The sequence below is a fragment of the Miscanthus floridulus genome, chromosome 10 (assembly GCF_019320115.1).
Source record: "Miscanthus floridulus cultivar M001 chromosome 10, ASM1932011v1, whole genome shotgun sequence".
Lineage (NCBI taxonomy): Eukaryota > Viridiplantae > Streptophyta > Magnoliopsida > Poales > Poaceae > Miscanthus > Miscanthus floridulus.
The window spans coordinates 130,502,722-130,527,577 of NC_089589.1; the positions used below are offsets into that span (position 1 = coordinate 130,502,722).

At 46.1% G+C, this 24,856-nt stretch overlaps 1 protein-coding gene and 1 pseudogene across 1 annotated transcript; one reads left to right on the forward strand and one right to left on the reverse strand.

Annotated features, from left to right (window-relative positions):
* Window positions 1–1,404: 1,404 nt before the first annotated feature.
* On the reverse strand, window positions 1,405–2,690 carry LOC136489632 (uncharacterized). The gene is made up of 3 exons (XM_066486211.1): window positions 1,778–2,690; window positions 1,577–1,675; window positions 1,405–1,469 (listed from the first exon to the last, which is right to left on the reverse strand). The coding sequence occupies exons 1-3, from the start codon at window positions 2,688–2,690 to the stop codon at window positions 1,405–1,407; spliced, it is 1,077 nt and encodes a 358-aa protein (XP_066342308.1).
* Window positions 2,691–6,948: 4,258 nt separating this feature from the next.
* LOC136485704 (disease resistance protein Pik-2-like) lies at window positions 6,949–11,601 on the forward strand (annotated as a pseudogene).
* The last annotated feature ends 13,255 nt before the right edge of the window (window positions 11,602–24,856 follow it).

A 24,856-nucleotide genomic window follows, 5' to 3' on the forward strand; every position in this document is an offset into this window, starting at 1 on the left:
TCGGAACCTGCGCAAGGTTAAAATTTCACACAAAATCATTCAGAACAAAAGAAACTTTATTTACAAAAGTCCAACTGGACTACAATATACAAGCCAAAATAGCTAAATCCTAGAAAGAGCCTAGACCTCCGACGTCTTGGCCGCAGTAGAAGTCCCTGCAACGTAGTCCGTATCAGTTGCGGGCGGAGACGGCGCCTGCGGCCTCCGACCTTCACCACCACCAGTTGTAGTGCCCTTCGGAGCGCTAGCAGAGGCGGAGGCATCGCCCGCAGTTGCCGAGCGAGGAATCGGCGGAGGCCTGCTCGCCAGACCCTTGTGTGCCTCCTGTTAAAACATAGGTTACAACATCAGCGACATAGAGCAATAAAAGCCTTCACAGCTTTGCGAGAAACATGGGAAAGACTAGAAATACCTTCGCCCTCTTCTCCTCCGCTAACTTCCGGGCGGCAGGTCTCCCAAACGGAGCCCAAAAGAACCCTATGAAATTTCTCAAGGTTTTTCGCAAACCAGAAGAAGTCTCACCAAGCACCTCCGGATCCGGCAGCACCCCCTCCAGAATACTCTCGGTATGTGTGCACCCGCCGCGCACCAGAAGCTTGGCGTAGTTCGTTACCCCCGCTAGCACCCCGTAGTCCGTGCAACCATTTATCAGATCAGGGAGCTTCGCAAGGTGACGCTTTAGCCAGGAGGCGAGGGCGTAGACGCTGTCTTCCTCCAGAGGAGCGGAGGTTTCGCCTCCAAACTTGGCAACGGTGGCCCGGTACTAGGCAATGGTTGCAGCAAGGACCCCCTTGACCGAGTCCAAACGCCTCGTCGTCAAAGACAGCTGCTCCTCCACCGCAGCTGCGGATTCCTTCTCAGAGGTCAGCTCTTGCCAAAGACCCTTGGCCAGTTCGTTCAGCCTGCGAGCCTGCTCGGCGGACAAAGCTTCAGCGTCCCGGGCCTTGGCGAGATCGGCCCTCAAGGCCTCCTTTTCTTGTTCCTTCTCCGCCAGAGAAAGACGGAGAGCTGCAAGGGAGTTGGCCAAACCCCCTTTTTCACCTTCCAGGCGTTCGTTTTCCGCCTTGAGCGCTTCAATCGCAGTATCTTGGTCGGAGACCTCACGAGTGCAGCACTCTTCCATAACAACGGCCGTGTGATACCCATGCGATTAGAAAAAAGAAGACCAGGGCCATCAGCGATACAAAATAGAAACAAGTATAAAGGAGAACAAACACACAAAGAGGTAAACGGCCGAAGACGCACCAAGCTCTGGTGTTCTAGATGAACGCAAAGAAGTTGGAAGAAATCCATGTCCCTCAGACGCTGTTTGAAGCGATCTGTTCAAAGAAGAACAAACAAAAACAAAGCCAAAAGGTGAGAAAAGCAAACTCACAATGAATACACAAACTGCCGGAGACCACCTCAGACGTCTTCAAGAACCCCAAGATAGCACTCTTCCCAACCTGAGATAGAAGTGTCGGAGGAGCCTGCGTAAAAAAATAGCAACAACAACAACTCAGGTCAGAGGGCCGACCAGAAATAGGCAATAACAACAGACCGAAAGAGGAGTAAGCTAAAAACACACTACACTCACTTGGACCCGGCGCCATTGGCCCCTGATGCCCCGGACCAAACCTGGCGCTGGCGGCGGCCGCTTGCTCCTCCAGAGTGAGGAGTCCGTCCATGACATCACCTGCGAAGCAACAAGTACGTAGCATTAACATTTGGTAGAATACAAAAACAAATGAACCTGGCGAAGACAGTGGGGACACAAACACGCGCCAAACAAACTCACTCATAAAAAGCCCAGGGCGGGCCGCTTGACGAGCCCCTTGGGCAGAAGTCTCCGCCCCATCATGCGGCGAAGGCCCAGAAGGTCGGCTGCCCCCAACCAACGGCCGGGCGGGTGGAGGGCTCGAAGAAGCCCGGACTGCCGAGGCATGCTCAGCGAGCAAGGCCTTGGGCTGCCGAATGGCGGCCTCTGGCGCAGGGGGAGACACAGCAACGGTGGGGGGCGAAGGAGCGTGCGGCGAGACGGCCTCCGTGCCCTCTTTAGAACTTGAATACAGCCCGCCGAAAATGTCGGGCATAGGGTTGGCGACGCTGGCCTCCGGCTGTTCGGCGCCGCTCGCAGCACTGTGCGGGGAGCATGCCGGAGCAGCGCTGGCCTCCGGTTGCTCTGCACCCCCTGCAGCGCCGTGCAACGAGCTCGGCGGAACGGCAACAGCCCCGCTATCTCTGCCGCTCGCGACCCGCACGTCCCTTGGGGCGGAAGAACTCTGAGCATCTTCACTGCCGGCAGAAGAAGCACCCGCGCTATCGGCCGAAGACGCGGCTGGTGCGATCACCAGAGCACTGGATTTCTTCTTTTTCGCAGGCGCCTGGGCAACAGCGGCGCCTTTCCTCTTCTTGGACTCGGCCTCCGCCGTAACATTCTTCGCGGAGGTCTTCTTCTTCTTCTTCTTGTCAATTGAGGCAATGACCTCCGTGGGAACCTCACGTTCCCGATAGACAATCCCGAGCTCCTCAAAAACTCGATTGAGCCATGGCATGATGCCTGCCACGGCTCTCCGAGACATGTACTCACGCTCGGAAATTTTGCCGACCAACCCGATGGCGGCTTCCTCAACCTCGGAGATGAAACTGTGATCCGTCACACCCTCCCCCAAAGACTGCCCGAAGCGGGGGAACAGAATCCCGGCCTCCATCCCAAAAACGGGAATCGCCACCATTTCAAGCCGAAAGGGTGGATTGTCTCCTTTGAGGGGCCAATAGTCAGAGGCCATAATCTCCTCCACTAAATCTCGGCCCCCGGAGTAGCGGCACGCCAATGCGAAGGCCCGGTCATAGCCCTCCCTCGCCGAAGACAGCCTCTGGCGGCTCCACGCGCATATGCGGCGCCATCACCTCCATCCTTGTGGTCAGTGGATACTCCACGACCTCCGCACCATCATCGGTGGTGCCGCAGACCCTGTAGGTCTTCACATAGAACCACCCCTCGAGCCAGCCGCGGTCCCATTTGCCTTTCTGGCAAAAAGAAATCTCTAGGCGGTCTACGCATTGGTTCCTCTTCGCCATGAAGGTGCAACTACCATACTGGCAGACCACTTCCACCTCCTTGCCTTTTCGCATCTCTTTCTTCTTCTTCGGTTGCTTCGGCAGCACGTAGTAAGCGCAGAAGGTGTCCACATCTGGCTTGGCGCCATAAGAAGCACACGCCCAGTAGAATTTGCTGAGTGTAAGGAAGGCCGTAGGAGTCAGATGATGGAGTTGGACATTGAAGGTCTCCAACACCCAGCGGAGGAAGGGGCTGTAAGGAAGGCGGAGGCCGTAGGCGAAGAAGTCCCAAAACACCACCGCATATCCCTCCTCCGGCTCCAGAACAGTCTGGCCAGGCGGAGGGATCTTTACCCTTGAAGATGGAAAATACGATTCCTTCAACATCTCCGCGACCGCCTCTTCAGTAATGGAGGGGGGCCGAAATCCCATGACTTTATCGCCATGTCTCCGAAATCCGCAGCGATCAGGTCTCCGATGGACACGGAGACACTCCCCAAATCCTCCTCCAGCAGCTTCTCAAATTCCAATGTGGAGGCGGAGGCAAGCATGCACTCCTCAAAACGTGCACCCCAGCCGCCTGCCCTAACACCAAGAAGGTGGCGATAGGGACCGAAGAAGGCGGGCCGGTGAGTATGGGCGAAGGTGGAAGAGAGAGCCACCGCGGTGGTAACCTCGGAGGAATGCGCAAGCGGAAAGAAGGAACGCGCGGAGGCGGCTCAGGAGAGAGCAAAGAAAGCAGAGAGCGATTTCTGGCACTGCAAGGAAAGCGAACGAGTCATGCGGGGGGGACCCTGCCACCAACCCTGCCCTTATATAGGCCGCGGGCGGGCGGTTCGGCTCCCGCCGAACAATGGTCATCTCCGGATAGTTCGCCTGACGCCAACGGTCATCTCCGGATAGTTCTTCGGGCGCCCAACGACCATCTCCGGATAAGTCGCAAGATGCACAATGGCTAGATTTGCAGCCAAACGGCTACTTTGACAAGACCTACGGCCGCGCCAGAGCGGGCCAAGGGGGAACCAGCGGGGATCGGTTGGAGATGTAACTACGCGCACTCTCTGCCCCTACGGACGTCCTTGCTTAGGGCGTTTTGAGCTCACGACACGCTCAGGCGGACCATGATCTCAAAAGGGGGAACTGTTGTAACATGGCCACCGCGAGTGGCGGAGACCTATGCAGCTAGCAGGTTGCGAGGGCGTCTCCGACCTGTTACCAAATCGGAGGCCCAGCTCCCACGCCTCCAAACCCGGGAAAGAGAACGGTTTATTAGATTGAGCTTGCTGGTTGTGGATGGTGGCCCTGGCGCGGTCTCCGCCTAGTCGGCTCGCAGGCGTCTCCGACTATTAGGACGGAGGCACCTCCGCCACAAGACTAATTAAATGCCAACATTGTCTAAGTATGTGCAGGTAACCGGATGAGGGCGCTCGTCCGGCTGCGCGGGCACTCCAGCATGGTCTCCGCCCGTCGGGGCGAAGACCCAAGCAGGAGGCCGGCGATCCTGGGCGGTCGGAGGTCTGTGGCTTTGGCACTCCCGGAGGCAAAGGCCCGAAGGCTCATCGCCAAAGCCTAAGGCCCGATGGGCCGGTTGATCACGCAGGCCCAGTACCAGATGGCGGCGTGGCAAGATTACCCCCGAGACGAAAGGCGAGTAGAGGAATATCCTGAGAATGTACTGTAGCAGTTGAGGGATACTATTGTAAGTTCTGTAAAAGTAGTAGTTGAACCGTATAAATAGGGAACACTTGTAACAGTAAGGTTGGTTGGTGAATGAATTAATGAAACCCTAGCTTTCCGTGCCATTTGCCTTACACGCCCACTGGTCGTGCCTGTCGTCTGAGCCCCCGCCTGAGGGCGGCGATTTTCGGGCGGAGGCCCCCAACCACCTGTCTGAGACTGCCAGTTTCAACAACGCCGTGCCTGCTCGCCGCCCTGCGCGCGCCCGCCCGCCCACGCCGGCCGCTCCCGCCAGCGGCCCGCCGCCTGGACTCGTCTCGCCCGCGGCCGATCTCCTCCATCCGCTCGAAGCGCCGCAACCCGGAGAGGAGACTGCGCTCGATCGAGCACCACCTATGGCCCAGCGTCCTCGCGACCATCTCCGGCATGGCATCCGCCCTCTGCAGCCCCGGTAATTCATAGGTAAAAAAATCGTAGTAGCTTAAATGTGAATCGAATGCTTTTAGAAACGATGCTTGAATGCGAAGAATTATTTTCAGATTTGTTTAGTTTGCAAGCACTCAATATGCTTTGTTATTAAAGCAGTTGATCTAATTTGTAATTTGTAGACATGACCTTTGCTATGCAAAGCATGGTTCTGAATGTTGGTTGCACTAAAACTGATGGGTTTGCTGAATTGCAGTCAGACTGAGTTCTTTTGTGTGCGCATCAGCTAATCAGCTCATGTTGCCGAGATAGTGATGAAATCTCTGTAGATAGCTACATACAGTAGTTTTTGCTGAACAGGGCTTTCTGGTGCACGTACTCAGTAGTCTTAGCAACTGGATGGCCTTTCGATATGGCATAATATGAATCGAATGCTTTTGGAAACGATGCTTGAATGCAAAGAAATATGTTTGAATTTCTATTTGAATTTGTTTAGTTTGCAAGAACTAAATATGTTTTGTCATTAAAGCAGTTGATCCAATTTGTAATTTGTAGTCATGACCTTTGCTATATGCAATGCATGGTTCTGAATGCTGGTTATGCTGAAACTGATGGGTTTGCTGAATTGCGTCAGACTGATCAATGTATACATATGATTTAAGCTACTATTGCTTTTTGCTGGAATTTCTCTGCGTGGTGCATTTAAGATTTTAGTAACGTATGATCAGTATTGTGGGTCTGATGACAGTTCATATTTGCAAGACATGAACTGTATACCAAATTATGTGGTGAACATGTGGAGTTTTCTACTCTCTGCTAGCAAATATTATGAACCTACCTTAAATCTTGTCTCACACATGCAATCACTTCTCTTTTGTGCAGGGGAATCGGTGGCGTCGAATGATGTTCATGGCACACCTCCAGCTCAGGGCACACCTCCGTCGCAGTGGGACCGGTGGAGTGGTCGTCAACAATAGATGTAGATGGACTTGTGCTTGTGATGCTTATTTGTGAATGGTGGCACTTGTGGCGGCACTTGGATGATATTTGTGGACTATGTGATACTTGTGGACAACTTGTGATGATATTTGTTATGGTTATGGATTATATGTGATGGCTGTGTGATATATATGATTGTTGTGTGATATGTGATATATATGTGATGGTTGTGTGATATATATATATATGTGGATGCAATAAACAAAAAAAAATGCAAAAAATAAGCAAATTTCCCAGCTATGCCGAGTGCAATCACCAAGACACTCGGCAAAGCTGGGAGGCTTTGCCGAGTGCTATGACCATTGCACTCGGCAAGGGCAGGGAGGCTTTGCCGAGTGCCACAAGTAAGGCACTCGGCAAAGCCTCCCTGCCTTTGCCGAGTGCCGCCCATTAGGCACTTAGCAAAGCGGCCACCTTTGCCGAGTGTAGTTGGACTGACACTCCGCAAAGAGGGCGAGCTTTGCCGAGTGCCTTCCGTCAGGCGCTCGGCAAAGCGACCGTCATCGTCAATTGGTGCCGTCAGACAACTTTTCTTTGCCGAGTGCCGGATAAAAGACACTCGGCAAAGAGGCCTTTGCCGTCACCGGCTTTGCCGAGTGATCTTTGGCGAGGGTTACACTCGGCAAAGGCTTTGCCGAGTGTATATGGGGATTTACCGAGTGTCACAGGCACTCGGCAAAGAGCCTGAGTCCGGTAGTGTCTGCTTTCTGACGCAGACGGGGCAAATGTCCAGAACGAGCCTTCCTTGTGAGTTGTGGATAACAGATACGAGCAAAATCGTTCCATTCTTGTGAGAAGAGTGAGAAACCAATCGAGAGATAGAGAAGTAGCTAGCTAATGGAGGGCGCGGCGCAGACCCTCGTGAGCAATGTTGGGCAGCTGGTGGGGGCGGAGTTCCGGCAGCTCCGCGGCGTGGGCGGCGAGGTGGCGCGGCTGAGGAACAAGCTAGCCACCATCAACGCCCTCCTCCGCATGCAGTCGGAAGCCGACGAGGACGCCGTGGACCACATCCTCTGCCAGTGGATGAAGCAGCTGCGGGAGCTGGGCTACGACGCCGAGGACTGCGTCGACCTCTACCTGTTCCGCGTCAAGTCCCGTCCCGGCGACCACCTCTTCGTCTGGTGCAAGCGCCTCCTCACCACCCTCTGGTCTCACCGCCGCCTCGCCGCCGACATTAGGGACCTCCGCGCCCACGCCTCCGACATCAATGAGCAGCATGCTAGTTACGGCGTCAACCTGGAGCCACTGTGCCGCCCTCTTGCTGCTGCTTTTGCAGGCCATGTGCGCGCACCGTCGGCGGGTGCTCTCCGCCCAGCTGATGGCCGAGCTGACAGCGCCAGCGAGCCTGACCTGGATCACCTCCCCGGCAACAAGGCCCGGGCTACCGACCTTGCCAACAAGGTCAAGGAACTTAAAGATAACAACGAGAATGACAAGCAGCTCAAGGTGTTCTCCATCGTGGGCTTCGGAGGGCTCGGGAAGACAACGCTGGCAGTGGAGGTCTGCCGGCAGCTGCAGACGGAAATCGACCGACAAGCGCTAGTGTCCGTCTCGCAGACATTCAGCGCCAATGACCTCCACGGGTTGCTCAAGAGCGTGCTTCGTCAGATCGCGAAGCCGAAGAAAACTAGCACCGACCAAGCGGATTCCCTGGGTGATATCGACGCCAAGACTGTCGACGAACTGAAAAGAGAACTCAAAACGAGGCTCGAGAACAAAAGGTAACAAGCAAAGCAATAACACACCTACTCCCATCTCACAATTACTACAAGCTATAAGAAATACAATATACTCCCTCAGTCTGCAAAAGAATGCAATTCTCGTATTTCGACGAGTCAAACATTTTAAACTTTAACTAAGAATATATAAAAATGTGCTAACACTTATGAAACAAAATAAGTGCCATTAGATTAGTCATAGAATATATTTTTATAATAATTTTTTTGAAGACATAAATGCTAATACTATTTACTATAAAATTTATCAAACTTGAGCTGGTTCGACAGGCACATTTTCAATAATTGCATTCTTTTGTGGATGGAGGAAGTATACTAATACGTCTTAGCACCGTACTCCATATCATCTAGATCTAAGTTGTTGTAACTTGTATGAGCAAGGGTCATAGGTCAGGTCACATACGAAACATGGAGGGCGCAGGAGTGATTTGAGAAAAAAAAAAGTGGGACCTAATATGTTTTAAAATCGTACTATATATCATCGCTAGACACGAGTTGTTGAGCATGGGACATGAGTCCCAACAATCTCATATGATAGACACGGAGGGGCGCAAGAGAAGTTTGAAAAGTAAACAAAGGGGGTGAAAAAAATACCCTTCCAGCTTTAATATTAGGTATATAGATATTTCTATTTTAATATTAAATAGCGAAGCATTTCTTCCAACCTCTTTTTTTCCCAACCACCCTTCTTTCGTCCCGCTTTTTACTTCCCAAACTGCCCTCGCACCCTCTGTATCCCATGTATGATCTGAATTCATAACCCGTACATAACCCAGATACATGACCCGTGCTTATATCGTATGAGTTAGAAGTTAGAACAATTCGCATCCAAGATTGGTACGAAGTTTGATTCCAACATGTATTAGGTTCGGTGTAACACACTGCCACAATTCCTCTACAAGCTTATAGACTGTCTGGGATTTGTTTTTGTTTTCGTATTTCAGGCCACTCTGAAGATGAACAATGTATTTTTCAGTTATCTCATCAAATATATATAATTTGACAAAAATGTAAGTGATGTGCTATGTGTGTAGATACTCGTTCAACGTCAGAGCTAGACCATAAGCACATTTTAAACATGAGATGTTACATATAGTATTAGAGCCAGTGCCCTCTCGCTCCACGTGTACATTCCTGGGTGTCAGCCGATGGAGGGAATATGGCATGGCCAAGGCATCCAGCTGAGATCCAGGATACATAGTTTCTTTTTAAACGAATCATGCAGGAGAGCCGCCGAATTATATTAAAAAAAGATGAACCTAGACTAGGTAAAAGAACAGAATTACAACAAAGCAAAGTGACTCCAACAACAAAAGCAACTATGATCTAACAACTAAAAACTACAATGACTACACTAGGTTGTTGGATTGAGACATTAATATAGTCCACACAATAATGATGCAGCACCAAACCACACAACTGCCCCTCCTCAGTGAAGGAAGACACAAGCGACGTCACTTTGCTACCAACCCAACACTATCACCAGATGATGAAACTTCCATGACCACACACCGTCATCACTGCTTGCACCACCGTCAAAGACAATGTCGCACACAGAGCAAGCCACTGTCATGCATGGCAAGTTATAGCAGGATGCTGCAAGTTGTGAAGCTGCCACAACATCGTTGCCACTTGCACCATCTACTGATGTTGTCCTGCACCGGACTAACCACTGTCGTGCAAGGACAGCCACCACAGTCCGCTACAAGCCACTAAGCCGACATACGAACAACTGCCTCTAGTCACCGACTATATAACTACAATCAACATAGCCGCCTTGCCTGAAAAACAACACATCAAAGCGGGGGACTTCGAACAACCAATCTAAAGGTACCCACAACAGATAATTTGTTAAGCATCAAAACCTGCTACTAGTAGTATGATTTAACTTTGGTCAAAATACGCTTCTCATCCACAGTGGATGGAGAATTTTTCATGACAATTATTATGATATTTTCACCTTATTGATTTATTGAACTTGTATATATATGGTGTCTGAGTTGTCAAAAGAAGATTAAATCGTTTTTTTTGGAAAAAAAAACTTCTAACAGTTGCATGTCTTCAAATCTAGGTACCTCATTTTGATCGATGATGTATGGAGCATATCATCTTGGGATTGGATCCGGTCCAAGTTACCAAGGAGCAACTGCGGGAGCAGAATAATTGTTACTGTAGCAAGAGCATGCAGTGGTGCTAATCATGATACCATCCATCATATGGAGAAGCTAAGAGTCCGAGCAGTTGTTCGTCAGCAAAGCATTTGGCTCTGGAGGCACTTGCCCTGAAGCTTTGAAAGGTGCAATGACAAGCATCTTGAAAAAATGTGGTGGGCTACCATTGGCTATAGTTAGCATTGCCAGCCTTTTAGCAAGCTATAAACTTCCAGAAGGCAAGGAAATGTGGGAAACAGTTCAGAAATCAATTGGTTCGCAGATGGAGAGCAACCCTACCCTAGAGGGGATGAGGGAAATTCTCACACTGAGCTATACCCATCTACCTCATCATCTCAAGGCTTGCATGTTGTATCTTAGCATTTTCCCAGAGGATTATAGGATTGCTAAGGATCGGTTGTTGAAGAGATGGATTGCAGAAGGATTGATTGCTGAGAAGCGGGGGTTGACCAAGATGGATCCTGCAGAAGGCTATTTCAATGAGCTAATGAGTAAAAGCATGATTGACTGGGCTGATGGCAAGGAAGAGACATGCCGAGTGCATGACATGATGCTTGAGATCCTGGTTTCCAAATCCCTGGAGGCCAACTTTGTTAGCCTAGTCGGTGGGCAGTATGAAGGGATGTCTTATACTAACACAATTCGCCGTCTCTCCATACATGGTGGAGCACAAGTAGAGGCACATAAGAGTACGGTTGTAGTGTGCCGTGGCACACAGAATGGCATCAAGGGAACGATGATGGAGCATGTCCGATCACTGAGCATATTTGATCCTGAAGCAGACAAGCTGCTTGCTCGGTTAGGCGAGTTCACCCTGCTAAGGGTACTTGATCTGGAAGACTGCAAGGGCCTAGAAGAGAAGCATATGAGTTATATCTGCAGGATGTACCTTTTAAGGTTCTTGAGCTTGAAAGGTACAGATATCAAGGTGATGCCTTCAAGAGTAGGCGATCTCGAGCATTTGCAGACGCTTGATGTGCGTCGAACACGCCTCGAGTGTTTGCCAAAAACAGTTATAAGGCTGGAAAAGCTGGAGCACCTGCTGTTCTCCAACAAGGAAAATTTTTGGTTTGGTCTGATGCTGCCTCGAGGGATGAACAAAATGAAGGCACTACGGCAATTGAATAAAGCAGCTGTGATACGCGACCCAGAGGTCGCTAAGGAGATTGGTGATCTGTTCCAATTGCAAGAGCTAGCCATCTATGTCGACACTAGAGACCCGGCCAAGATGGATCAGCAGAAGGTTCCCGAGGAGCTTGCCTGTTCCCTAAGCAAGTTGTACTCCCTGCGATGGCTTGACATCGGCAACCTTGGCTGCGGTAAATGGCCCTTTGTTCGGATAATGGACTTTCTACATAAAGTAGATCCACCACCACGGCTGCTCCGTTATCTTAAGATTTGTGGCTGCATGAACATATTGCCTGACTGGGTGGGGTCACTCAGTGATCTTGTTGAGATTGACATATCATAGACGTACCTTAGATGTGATGAACTATTCAACGTCCTCTGTAAGTTGCCCAGGTTGACGAGGCTGTCCCTGGAGGGATACTTTATTCGGAAAGGAGAAAACATGGTTGCTAAAGAACCATTAAAGGAACTCAAGGAACTAACTTTGGGGTATTCTCCTGAAGTTCCTCCAAAATACATATTTGAGGAAGGATCCATGCCAAAGCTTGAGAAGCTAGTGGTTTATTTCGGAGACCAGTGGAAGGAAGTTGTTGGCATTGAGAACCTGAAGAACCTCAAAGAGGTGCAGTACACTGGTTGGAAAGCCAAAATCCAACATGCAGTGGACAGCCTAAACAAATTGATTACTGACGGAAAGGTGTCCGAAAAGGTAACTTTTAAAGTGAGTTATGTGGACGACATGTAACATGCTCAACGGAAGCTTTGGTTGCATCAAAGGAGCTAAAGCTGCAGCAATCAAGAAACTGATCTGAACTTGTTCCCTTCAGTATGTATAATGTTGATGTGGTTGCTTATGTATATTTATTTATTTATCCCTCACGTCAAGCTAGAGTTTCCTCAGGCTGCAGCTTTATCGAAATCGTCAAAACAATCATGTCGAGTCGATGCAACACTACTTGAGATCGCATCCGACCTTTGAGGTCACCTTTCTATCAATAACGTAAGACCCACGCAGTCCACAAAAGACAACTATGGCCTTCTGCCCTAGCTCTTGTTTATTTTATCAACATCGAAAGCATACATTACGAGAGACAGGACAATTATTCTGTTTTTTTTTTCGGATGATTTTATAGAAACCGACGTGAACCAGAATACCAGATAACAATCTTGTTGGAGTAGAAAAACCGATAGGAAAGACACAAACTAGTCCTGTTGGCCTCAGAGTTACCTGAGGAATAGGTAAAATCAAACCATTGTGTTGGCGAAATAAATTTGACAGGTGAGGTTATCCTTTCTGTCTGGAAACCGATCCCGTGGCCACAGAGCTTTACTAAAACTTTGGCGACGTACGCGTGACGATATCTAGCGCGACTCTTTTTTTCAATTTACTTTGATTATATATCTTAGTTAAGGTTCTCTTTACCTTTGTGTGCGGGTTCACAGAGCGCTTAGCCTACTAGTTTGTCGACCGGGCTGAGTAGCCGAGCCTCATGTAAGCGTGGTGCTTACACGTTGCTCTGCATGTGAGTGCAACCTGTTCCCTAGTCGTGTGGTAGGTAGCGGTGGTGACAGCCCCATCTATCCTCTATAGTCCACCCTGTGTTGAGTAGGTTCTTAAATCTGTAGGACCATAGTCATGTCAGTAAAGTTATCTTTTGCGGTGCTCTACCATCTAGCGGCGTCCCGAAGTGCACAAGAGTAGAGTTAGTCTTAACTATAGTCGGATATATATATATATATATATATATATATATATATATATATATATATATATATATATATACTTTGACCTTGTAATAAGAATGTCATAGGAATTTATCTCACCCATTATTTTTCCAAGTTAACTAGTTTATTTATCTTTATAAATATCTTCTCTGTGTATCTTTAGATCATAATTCATATCATTACACTTACCCATGCTCTAGCTATGCTGGTATGTTAATTAGTAGATACTCCTTTGTTATTATTCAATACTCTTTATTCCATTGTACGATACCTGGAATCACTGGTAGAGAACAGAGCTTTACTCCCGGTGGGGAACCCCCTCTAGTCCCGGTTCCCCACCCGGGAGCAAGCATCCAGGACTAAAGGGGGTCCTTTAGTCCCGGGTCAGGAACCGGGACTAAAGGAGGACCTTTAGTCCCGGTTCGTATTACCAACCGGGACTAAAGGTGCCTCCTGACATGCCACGATGGCCGGCACCTTTAGTCCCGGTTGGTAATACGAACCGGGACTAAAGATTTTATTCCTTTTTTCTTTTCTTTTCAAAATAGGTTTTCGAAGTCGTATTGTACGCTGCTAATTATACATTTATACGCGCGTATAGTATGTTTCGGTTCAAGCACAATGAACGTATTAAATCACACAATTCAAGCATAGAAAATATATATATATATATATATATATATATATATATATATATATATATATATATATATATATATATATGCATGCATGCATCATATATATATTTACATGCATGCATGCATATGTGTATTTTACATTATATTATTTCATGTGCATATATTACAAAAAGATTGCATTACAGTTGTTGTGATATAACAAGTTTCCTCTCATCCTCTAGCTTGGCTTCCATGGCAGTGTTGGGTCGAAGTAGAACTCGCCCTTGGAATCGATGACCTGCTCATTAAAAAATCCGGCTATAGACTCTTGAATTGCTTTGATTTGGTCTTGCCGTATGACCTTTTCCTCCAACCATCGAGTCTACAGGTTTGAATTAAAGGAAAATAAATTAATATATGTACATATATATATATATATAAAGACATAGTAACACAATCAATAATAATAATTAAATGAATATATAGTGTATTTTAACGTACTTTGAGTCTCTCTGTAGCAGTTCTTTGGGAGACCACCTTGATAAACTTGCAAACATAGTAACCACAGTAGTTGTTCCCCTGTTCCTGCCTCAGACACCACTTTACGAGAAAAAGATTTGTCATCCAATCTGGTGATCCGGTGAAAGCTATATGTTTAATTAATAAAGATGATGCGATTCAGGGGACTTACTTTCAAAGGGATTACATTCAGTGGCGCTTTGCATTTTTCCATGTGTTGCTTCTCAATAAAGGTTTTCCAAATACTGCCCAATAAAAAATTTACCACGTCATCACATATAGTTAATCATAATGTTTGTGTGTATATATAGTTGCTAGAGATCCCGAAATTACCTCTGGATAATATCTATCATATCTTGGTAGTCTTGTTGTGGTTTTCTCATCGAGTCATAGATTATCAAGTGACTTTTCACCAGATCGATGTCCATCAATATCCAGTGATTGCTGCATGTGTTTATAGGATATAACGCATAACACTCATTAATTAACTAGAATCAACATATGAGCCATTAAGGATGATCGACATGATTAACACTCACTTGAAGTTATAGGGAAAGAGTATATCCTTCTTGTGGCGTTGGTTCACTAAGAAGTTCATGAGGTTACTCTCTGACTCAGACTTCCAATTAGTATTTGGAGTAATTGGGTCTTTGAATACTATATGGGGATCAACAAAACCAATTTCATTGCAGCCTTCCTTTCTGAGCTCTGTCATTGTAAATCTACATATATATAGTACTTGTTAGGATAATTTATATGCATATACACACATATGATGAGTTTAATAATAGATCGAAAGAATTATTACTTACAGGCAATAGCAGCTAATGATAACTTTGTTCAGAGAGGTCAGGTGGCATAGTTGATGAAATTCTGCAAAGTCAACATACATAACATCATCGCCACGGAACCAATGTTCGTCTCAAATTCTGACACCAACGCAGAAGTCTCCACTGGTAGACGCCTGCATGTACCACTTGTTTAGCAGGTACATTTGTGTCCCCAGATCAGATAAGGCTTGAGGGTTGTATAGACTCTGGCCTAGTACAAATTTTTTCTTCCAAATATCAACCTCCGCCGCACTCTCAATGTTTCCATCACCAAACATCTGGTAAAGGTCGAGACCAGTCTCATCAATAAATTCACCAAGGTGATCCAAATCAACATCCGGAGGTATGTTTGCCTGATGCATTAATCCTAAATTCGAACCATATTCATTACCAACAACTAGCGGGGGGACTGATTGGTGCGCTTGTTGTCCGAGTTGGGCAACTCCTTTCCCTGCCCGCATCTTTTTCTGTGCCGCCTCAATTGACTTGGTGAGAGTGCGGTCATAGTCCGATAACGTTGATTTGGACGGCTTACGAGATTCCCGCTGTTGTTGCTGGTAAGAAGTCACCTTTTTTCTTAGAATATCTAGAGCTATGAAGAAGTACGGTTTCTCCGGGTTTCTCCTTGCTTCTTGATTCTTTTTCAGTTTGTCATAGAATCTAGACATATCTTTTTTATATGCATCAGTTCCTTCTTCCTTCTCTTTAGATATTATTTTGGGAATAGCCCTTGGTTTCACGGTGGATTTCTTTGCAGGCGGGGACTAGTTCTTCGTTTGAGGGGCTGGCCTCTTGCTAGGCTTCTTGGTAGGCGGGGGCGGGGGAGGCGTTGGAGACCTCCTTGGAGGTGTTGGCAGCGGCGTTGGAGACCTCCTTGGAGGTGGCGGCTGCGGCGTTGGAGACCTCCTTGGAGATGGTGTGGATGCAGCCTCGCCTTCCAACACAATGTCATCGTACAGAGCACTATGATGATCTGGCGATTGAACAATTGGATTTAGGTTGGGGGAGGATCTGCTACAAAAAAAGGAATGACATATTATTATGAGCAGATTGTTAATTATTTAAGCCAATACAAATTAATGATGTAGTGTTTTCATCCGCACGTACCTATGGTGAGGTAGTTCAGGAGGAGGTGGAGCCGACATCCCTGGAATGATGATGTAGCGCTTGCGCCATAGAATGAATGTCTTCTCCGCTTCTCCTAGAGTCTTCTCGCCATCACCTCCAGGAATGTCAAGAGGCAAATCACTAAAACCTTTTTCAGCTTTATCTACCGAGATGGTAGCATATCCTTCTTGGATTATATTCCCATGAATCCTTGGTGTCTTGGTTCGGTCGATAGGATTAACAAGACCGATAGCCACCTTGATTGTGGAATTCTCCTTCGGAATGTGTAGCTCACACGTTGTAAAAGGTTCAGTGACGTCATCCACAGGGAAGCGCAGTCCTGTGTCCCCTTGATTTGGTATCTCCGTGGAAGCACAACTGCTTTTCAACTGAACAGATTGGTTAATGTTAATTCCTGGCTCTGATGCCTGCTTGCTTGCACTCACTGCTATTTGCACTTGCCTTCTGATTTCCTCCTGCATTCTCGCTTCAAGGTTTTTTTCCCGCTCCTGTGCTTCACGCACCGCTTCCTCCAACCTCTGGAGCCACTGTGCCTCTTCTTCCTTCTTTCTCTAGCGACTTCTGTAGGAAGGTCTGTCCTGAGGGAATCCATGCTCCCACGAGACACTTCCTTTGCCTCTAGTTCGGCCACCATGTTCAATAGTCCCGATGGCGTATGTCAGCTCATCCTTCTCTCTGTTGGGCCTGAATGCACCACTAGCATTAGCTCTCTGAGCATAAAATAATCTTTCTGCTGCTTCTTGCAGTCTTGCGCCATAAACGCACTTCCCTGTCTCCTGGTCTAGTGTTCCCCCATGACCGAAAAACCAATTCTTTGCACGTTCTCCCCACTCGAGTGATTCTGGTCTGATACCCTTGGCAAGAAGGTCTGCTTCCATTTTGTTCCACTTCTTAATGGCAGTCAGGTAGCCACCTGATCCCAAGTTATGGTGGTATGTCTTCTATTGGGCATTACGTTGGTTCTTTATCACCCGACTCACACCCTCTTCCAAAGTCTTGTACTGTACAAACTCATCCCAATAGGGCCTCTGCTTTGAGATCGGGCCTGGGACAGTAAAATCTGGTGCTATGTTCTTCTTGACATACGTCGTGTATAGGTGTTTCTTCCAAGTCTGAAACTGGGTGGCCATCTTCTTCATTGCCCAATCCCTAACTCGCTCCTTCAATTCATCACCATCTATTATATCATCATAACCATCTGTTTGGAGCGTGAAATGTACCAAGACATCTTTCCAAATTAACGTCTTGTCACGATCGGAGACAAAACTGATATGAGGAGCATTGGTCTTCTTCTTCCATTCATGGGTACTAATCGGGAGCCGGTCCTGTACAAGGTAACCACAGTGGTGCACAAATTTCATTTTATTCTGCCCCACCCCCCCCCCCCCCGGTTCTCCTGTATCCACATTGAGCTCTGAGATGATGAAGCGGCCCTCCAATGGCTTTTTGGGACCTCGAACATTTTTACTCTTCGTTGTAGTTGTTGATGTCGATCCAGAGGGCTACAAAACATAAACATTATTTTTAATGTCATGAGCACACATAAGACATATGATAATATATATAGCTAATAATAAAAAATATATACTTGGCCAATATGTTGTTGCTCATTTTGTTCAAGAGCTAAGTACTGACTCCCGTCATCTGCATCCTCTTGCACGTTATTTTTAGCACCATCATCACCGGCAACTTGAGTGCCAGTGTTGATCAAATTCATCATCAACTCCTCCTCATCCATGTTTCTCGGGTCGGCCATCTAGCTTCAAAAAACAAAACCAATATATAGTACGTCAAATCTTTGCTTACATGCGTAAAATCTACGAACAATATGCATTATTAAATCTTGCCCCTCGGTCACGGACGCAATTCGCCACACTAGGGCGAACTGCGTCGGTACTAGGGCGAATTAGGGCTATACATAAACGGCCGAGGGCGAATTGCGTCGGTGACTAGGGCGAACCACGTCGGTGACATCAACAGCGCGGTTCGCCCTGGTGTGATTGTTTAGCATTAACGATAACGATAATACGAATGTTGATCAACTAGGCCACGAGAGAGGGCGGTGTGACAAGAGTGGCGGTGCTCCACTCCGCCGTATATATGTCTGTACACATGGGTGAACGAGGGCGGCGGTGCTCCGTCGTATACATAGAAACGCATGGGCGAACGAGGGCGGCGGTGCTCCGCGACGTATATATACATGCATATGAATACAAATGACGTATATATACGTGTCAGCGCGGTGGCCGGTGTGCTGACGACGACGACATGAGGCGGGCCAGCATGCTGACGACGACGACGACGTGAGGCGGGCCGGGGCGGTGTCGGTGCGTGATGTTGTGATCCTATGTACCATGTGAACCATGTAGTCATTCATCATATGAGAAAATTCTATGCTGATAATGTAAGTATAAGTCATTATGAAATGTAAGTATATGTGTCTTATTGCTAATATAACCATTACTATTTCCGAAATGATAAGAATTTATTTTCTTCTTCTACAGGCATAGTACTTAGTCTCTGATGCTATGATATAAAGTTTGAAGATAGTCTTCCCGGAAAAAATATGTAATGCTCATATTACTTTAGCAACATTAATATATTATATCTGTATATTCAAAGTTCACAAATGAAGAAACGTTGAAGTTTTCCTTTATTGTCTGTAGCCATGCATGCAAGTCCAACCAAAACTGCTTACATCATCACATGTGATATTTTTTATAAACTAAAAAACTTTTAGTTTACAAACTGGGTATCCAAATTGAGTTCCTATTTGACCATTATATATCCTACAACAAATCCTTCAAAAAAAAGACCCTACATGAATATATTTGGATAAAATTTCGTTAACAAACATTGATCTATGAAGATAGAAAAAATTCTTCTATTGAGCAAAGGCAGTGTTCTAGATTCATGAAACAATGTTCTAGTTTCTGGCCACCGTCTGAGAATGTACAAAGAGATCGACGAACTGATGATCACCTCGAGCTCGGCAGTGGAGGGCCTCGGACGCGCGCGGAGGAGGGCGCGGTGGAGGGCCACGGGCGTGCGCGGCGGAGGGGCATGGGTGCGCGCGGTGGAGGCCGCACGAGGAAGAAGAGGGCGGCGGTGTCACGGAAGGCGGACGGACGGCGGCGCGAGGAAGAAGAGGGCGGCGGTGTTCGACGAGGAAGAAGACGAGCGGATCAATCTGCGCCAGGCGCTGGTGGTTATATAGCAGAGAGAATTACTGCCGGTGGCAGCCACCAACCGGGAGTAAAGGGTTTTTTTGGCGGGCCACGAAACTGCAGCCCACCTTTACTCCCGGGTGGGCTTCCCACCCGGGAGTAAAGGTGGCCTGCAGTTTCGTTTCCCGCCTGTTTTAAGCAATAGTCTTGTTAAATACAATAGAAATGCAATAGTTTTTGTTAAATACATAGTAAATTAAATAAAAGGCATAAAATTATTTTGTTAAAAATATGGATTTTCTTTTTCTTTATTGCACATAGGAAAAATCTATAACCTAACTTTTTTTATTTTTTGTTACAATTATAAAACATAATGTAACTAATATTTATTATTTCGTTAATGCAAAAATGTAGTGTTTAATTAAAATTATTAAAACTATTGGTTTTGGACAGGAAATTTGTTTTCACATCATTTTAACGTTAATATTTTAATTTTTCATCACTCAATATCCTAATTTACCTTTTTGAGAGAGAAATCCCACCAAATCAAACATTGATTTAATTTGAAACATGACATAATAAACATCTGAATTCACAATTATTACATAATATCTCAAACACACACTACATTAAATCACTATATCATCAAGTGGGCACAGCAGTGAACTTCTTCTTTACGTATGTCCCTTGGTTATGATCGCGTTGTAACCATAAAGTGTCCTCATCATTTACCAAGATGCTAGGGTCTTTGTTCACTTTGAAGGGCGGAATTCGGTCATCATTTTCATAATCTTCTGATATGTCCGACTTGTCCTCAATTTCCACGATGACTCTTTTCCCTGAAAGAACTATGTGGCGCTTTGGCTCTTTGGTTGAGTCATTATCGTTTTTCCCTCTTTTTGGTTTGGTAGACATATCATTGACATAGAACACCTGATTGACATCCTTGGCAAGGACGAATGGTTCGTCTTTGTACCCAATATTACTAAGGTCTACTGTTGTCATTCCATACTCGTTGTCTACTGTTACCCCGCCTCCGGTCACCTTGACCCATTGACACTTGAACAATGGGATCTTCAAAGTAGGTGCATATTCTAGTTCCCATATTTCATCTATGCGTCCATAATATGTCTGCTTATTCCCATTCGGGTCTGTGGCATCTATGCGGACACCACTATTTTGGTTGGTACTCCTTTTATCTTGGGCTACTGTGTAGAATATGTTCCCATTTATCTCGTACCCTTTGTATGTGATGATATGCCATGATGGTTGGTTTGCCAATAAATACAGTTGCTCATGGATGCTCTCATCACCTTGACATTTTTTTCGCAACCAACCGCCGAAAGTTTCCATGTGCTTACGTGTAATCCAAGCTTCAGTCTTCCCTGGAAACTCGGATCTTAAGAGATCCTTGTGTGTGTCAATATATGGATCTACCAAAGAGGAGTTCTGTAGAACTATGTAGTGCGCTTTATTGAAATAATCATCATTCGTACCAATATATGTTTTCCTCCCTAGTGTCCCCTTTCCGCTTAGTCTCCCCTCATGTCTCGATTCAGGAACACCAATCGAGTCAAGGTCGGGAATAAAGTCAACATAGAACTCAATGACCTCTTCTGTTCCATAGCCCTTGGCGATGCTTCCTTCTGGGCGAGCACGGTTGTGAACATATTTCTTTAGGACTCCCATGAATCTCTCTAAGGGGAACATGTTGTGTAGGAACATAGGACCGAGAGTGAAAATCTCCTTGACTAGGTGAACTAGGAGGTGTGTCATAATATCAAAGAAGGAAGGAGGGAACACCAACTCAAAGCTGACGAGACATGAACCACATCATTCTATAGTTTAGCTAGATCAGTTGGATCAATTGCCTTCTGAGAAATTGCATTGAGGAATGCACATAGCTTCACGGTGGCTAGACGTACATTTGGAGGTAGAATTCCTCTTAATGCAACTGGAAGTAATTGCGTCATGAGAACGTGACAGTCATGGGACTTTAAGTTACAGAATTTCTTCTCTAGCACATTTATAATACCCTTTATATTCGAGGAGAATCCAGATGGTACCTTGATGTTGTTTAAGCATTCAAGCATGATTTCCTTCTCCTCTTTGCTTAGAGTGTAGCTAGCAGGACGTAAGTAATGGCGTCCATCATCTGTCTTCTCTGGATGCAGGTTGTCTCTTTCTCTCAAACAACGCAGGTCATGTCATGCTTCAAATGTGTCCTTAGGCTTTCCATACACACCCATAAAGCCTAGCAGGTTCACACAAAGATTCTTCATTAGGTGCATCACGTCGATCGAGCTGCGGACCTCTAGGACTTGCAAATAGGGTAGGTCCCAAAATATGGACTTCTTCTTCCACATGGGTGCATGACCGTTAGCGTCTTTTGGAACAGGTTGGCTTCCATGTCCTTTTCCAAAGACGACTTTCACATCATTGACCATATTGAGTACATCCTCACTGGTTCGGTTGCGAGGCTTGGTCAGTTGGTCTGCCTTCCCTTTAAAATGCTTGCCTTTCTTTCTTACGGGGTGATTTGCAGGAAGAAATCGACGATGGCCAAGGTACACGACCTTTCGACATTTTTTCAAGAATACACCTCTAATATCACCGAAGCAGTGTGTGCATGCATTATATCCCTTGTTTGACTGTCCTAAAAGATTACTTAGAGCAGGCCAATCATTGATTGTTGCGAACAACAATGCTCGCAGATCAAAGTGTTCCTGTTTGTACTCATCCCACACACGTACACCTTCTTTATTCCACAAAATGAGAAGTTCATCAATAAGTGGTCTCAGGTACACATCGATGTCATTGCCAGGTTGCTTCGGGCCTTGGATGAGCACAGGCATCATAATGAACTTCCGCTTCATGCATAACCAAGGAGGAATGTTGTAGATACTTAGAGTAACAGGCCAAGTGCTATGACTACTATTCTGCTCTCCAAAAGGATTGATACCATCTGTACTTAAAGCAAACCTTAAGTTTCTTGCGTCATTTGCAAACTCCGGGAATTCTCTATCGATTGCTCTCCACTGGGACCCATCAGCAGGGTGTCTCAACATATTGTCTACCTTATGGTCTTCTTTGTGCCATCGCAATAATTTTGCATGTTCTTTGTTTCTGAACAGACGTTTCAAGCGTGGTATTATAGGAGCATACCACATAACCTTGGCAGGGATTTTCTTCCGCGGATGTTCGCCCTCAACATCACCAGGGTCATCTCGCCTGATCTTATACCGCGACGCATGGCATACCGGGCATGCATCCAATTTCTCGTACTCTTTGCCACGGTACAGGATGCAGTCATTAGGACATGCATGTATCTTCTCTATTTCTAGGCCCATAGGACAGACAACTTGTTTTTGCTTCGTAGGTAGTGGCGGGCAATTCAATGTACTTCGGAAGCATCTTCTTTTGGATTTTTAGTAACTCTCCAAATCCCTTGTCAGATACACCATTCTTTGCCTTCCATTGCAGCAATTCTAGTGTGGTTCCCAACTTTTTCTGCCCTGCATCACAAGTTGGGTACAACAATTTCTTGTGATCTTCTAGCATCCGCTTGAACTTGATCTTCTTTTTTTCACTTTCACATTCTCTTTGTGCATCACGAATGACCTGAGAAAGATCATTAGCTGGCTCATCTTCTGCGGCTACCTCTTCTTCAGCTTTTCCCATTGCAGTATCATTGAAGCACGCACCATCGGGAATAATATCATTGTCGTCCCATTGTTCTTCTTCACCTTCTTCCATTACAACACCGGTTTCTCCGTGCTTTGTCCAACAAATATAGTTTGGCATGAAGCCCGACTTGAACAAGTGTGAATGAAGAGTCCTTGAGCAAGGATATTACACCGTATTCTTACATATGGCACATGGGCAGCACATGAAACCATCGCGTTTGTTTGCCTCGGCCGCACGTAACAAAGAATGCACGCCGTCAATGAACTCTTGGAAGCGGCGATCAGCATTATACATCCAATGACGGCTCATCCGCATTACATGACATAAATACCATATTAAAACCTAGATCATAATTAATTATTTATACAACATGCGTGCCACCACAAAAGATACAAATTTATGAAAGCATCGCTACAATGTAGACAATCCTAACTACCACTAAAAGAACTAAAGCTAAAATACATTTTAGGAGCACAAGGATTTCGCGACCAATCTCAACTAAAACAGACAGATCCCTCGATTGTGCAACATCTTTGGGCTTCTTCGACTAGATCATTGCCTCATTAGCCGCCGTATCTGCCCGTTATGCAAGATATTTTTGTACGAGTTCAACATACTCTTCCTCCCAGTAGAAGCCTGAACATCGTCCACTGCCATCCCACTGAAATTAAAACAAAAAATTAGAACTTTAATCACAACCATCATGAAAATAGGGATAAACTAACCATAATCATTAAATACGATAAAATAACTCACATTGCGATCCGGACACTTGTAGAAGATACGATCCTTGTTGGGACCCTCCTTCTTCACTCGGTACTCCATCACAATCTTCGTCTCACCACGACACTTGCCGCATGGAATGAGAGGGAGGCCCGGCCTAAGTCGCTTTGGAAACCCATGAGAGGCCGAGGACCCGGAAGCAGTTGCCATCTACTCTCTATACTCATTTTTTAATACACTATAAATTTCTCCTTTTATAAACAAATAAAATTAAGAAACTATAAAATTATGATCTCTATACTCATTTTTTTAATACATTATAGCTCAAAAATATGTTTTAATAAATAACCATCCGTACTAGTTGACCTTGCTTACGTGATCATCTCGGCGAGCATTTCTCCACCGGACGGCACCGTACTTGGTCAAGGAAGAGCTCCGATTCTACGAGGAAGGGAACACAGTCTTCCACGACCGTTGTCGCTCTCCCTCGTAGAATCAAAGCTCCTCCTTGATATCCGTTACCGCTCGGCAGAGAACATGCTCGCCGAGATGAACACGGTCCGCAAGTTCAACTAGTATGGATTTTCTATAATTTTCTAACTATTTTCTAAGTTTATATTTATATATACTACGTTTAGGTACGGTGATTGATAGACTACTGCGATGATATCGGGACATGTGAATAAATAACCATCCGTACTAGTTGAACTTGCTTACATGATCATCTCGGCGAGCATTTCTCCACCTGGACGGCACCGTACTTGGCCACGGAAGAGCTCCGATTCTACGAGGAAGGGAACACGGTCTTCCACGACTTGTTGCCGCTCTCCCTCGTAGAATCAAAGCTCCTCCTTGACATCCGTTACCGCTCGGCAGAGAACATGCTCGCCGAGCTGAACACGGTCCGCAAGTTCAACTAGTACGGATTTGCTATAATTTTCTAACTATTTTCTAAGTTTATATTTATATATACTTTAACCTTCTTTCATGTAAATATGCAAGCTTGAAGTGATTTTGAGCTCAAATTGCTTACAAATGAAAAAAACCACAATAAAGAACCATAAATATATATAGTGAACAAAATGGCATAAGACAATGGTGAAAAATGAGAGTATGAGATTGGTAACCTTTACAACTGAAGAATCGACGGAGGAATCGAAGAAATCGACGGAGGAATCGAAGAATGGATGGAGGAACAATGGAGGGAGGGAGGAAGCAAGAACACTAGTGCAGTGAGCTTCAAAATGTGCTGAGCTCGGGCTCGGGGAGGAAGAAGGAGACGGC

Bases quoted from the DNA above. Each gene is read 5' to 3' on its own strand.
- LOC136489632 (XM_066486211.1), bottom strand. From the start codon at position 2,690: ATGGAGGCCGGGATTCTGTTCCCCCGCTTCGGGCAGTCTTTGGGGGAG. The intron at 1,676-1,777 runs GTGAGTTTGTTT...GTTGCTTCGCAG, and splicing joins CCGCCCTGGGCTTTTTATGA to GTGATGTCATGGACGGACTC. The intron at 1,470-1,576 runs GTGAGTGTAGTG...TTTTTTACGCAG, and splicing joins GCCAATGGCGCCGGGTCCAA to GCTCCTCCGACACTTCTATC.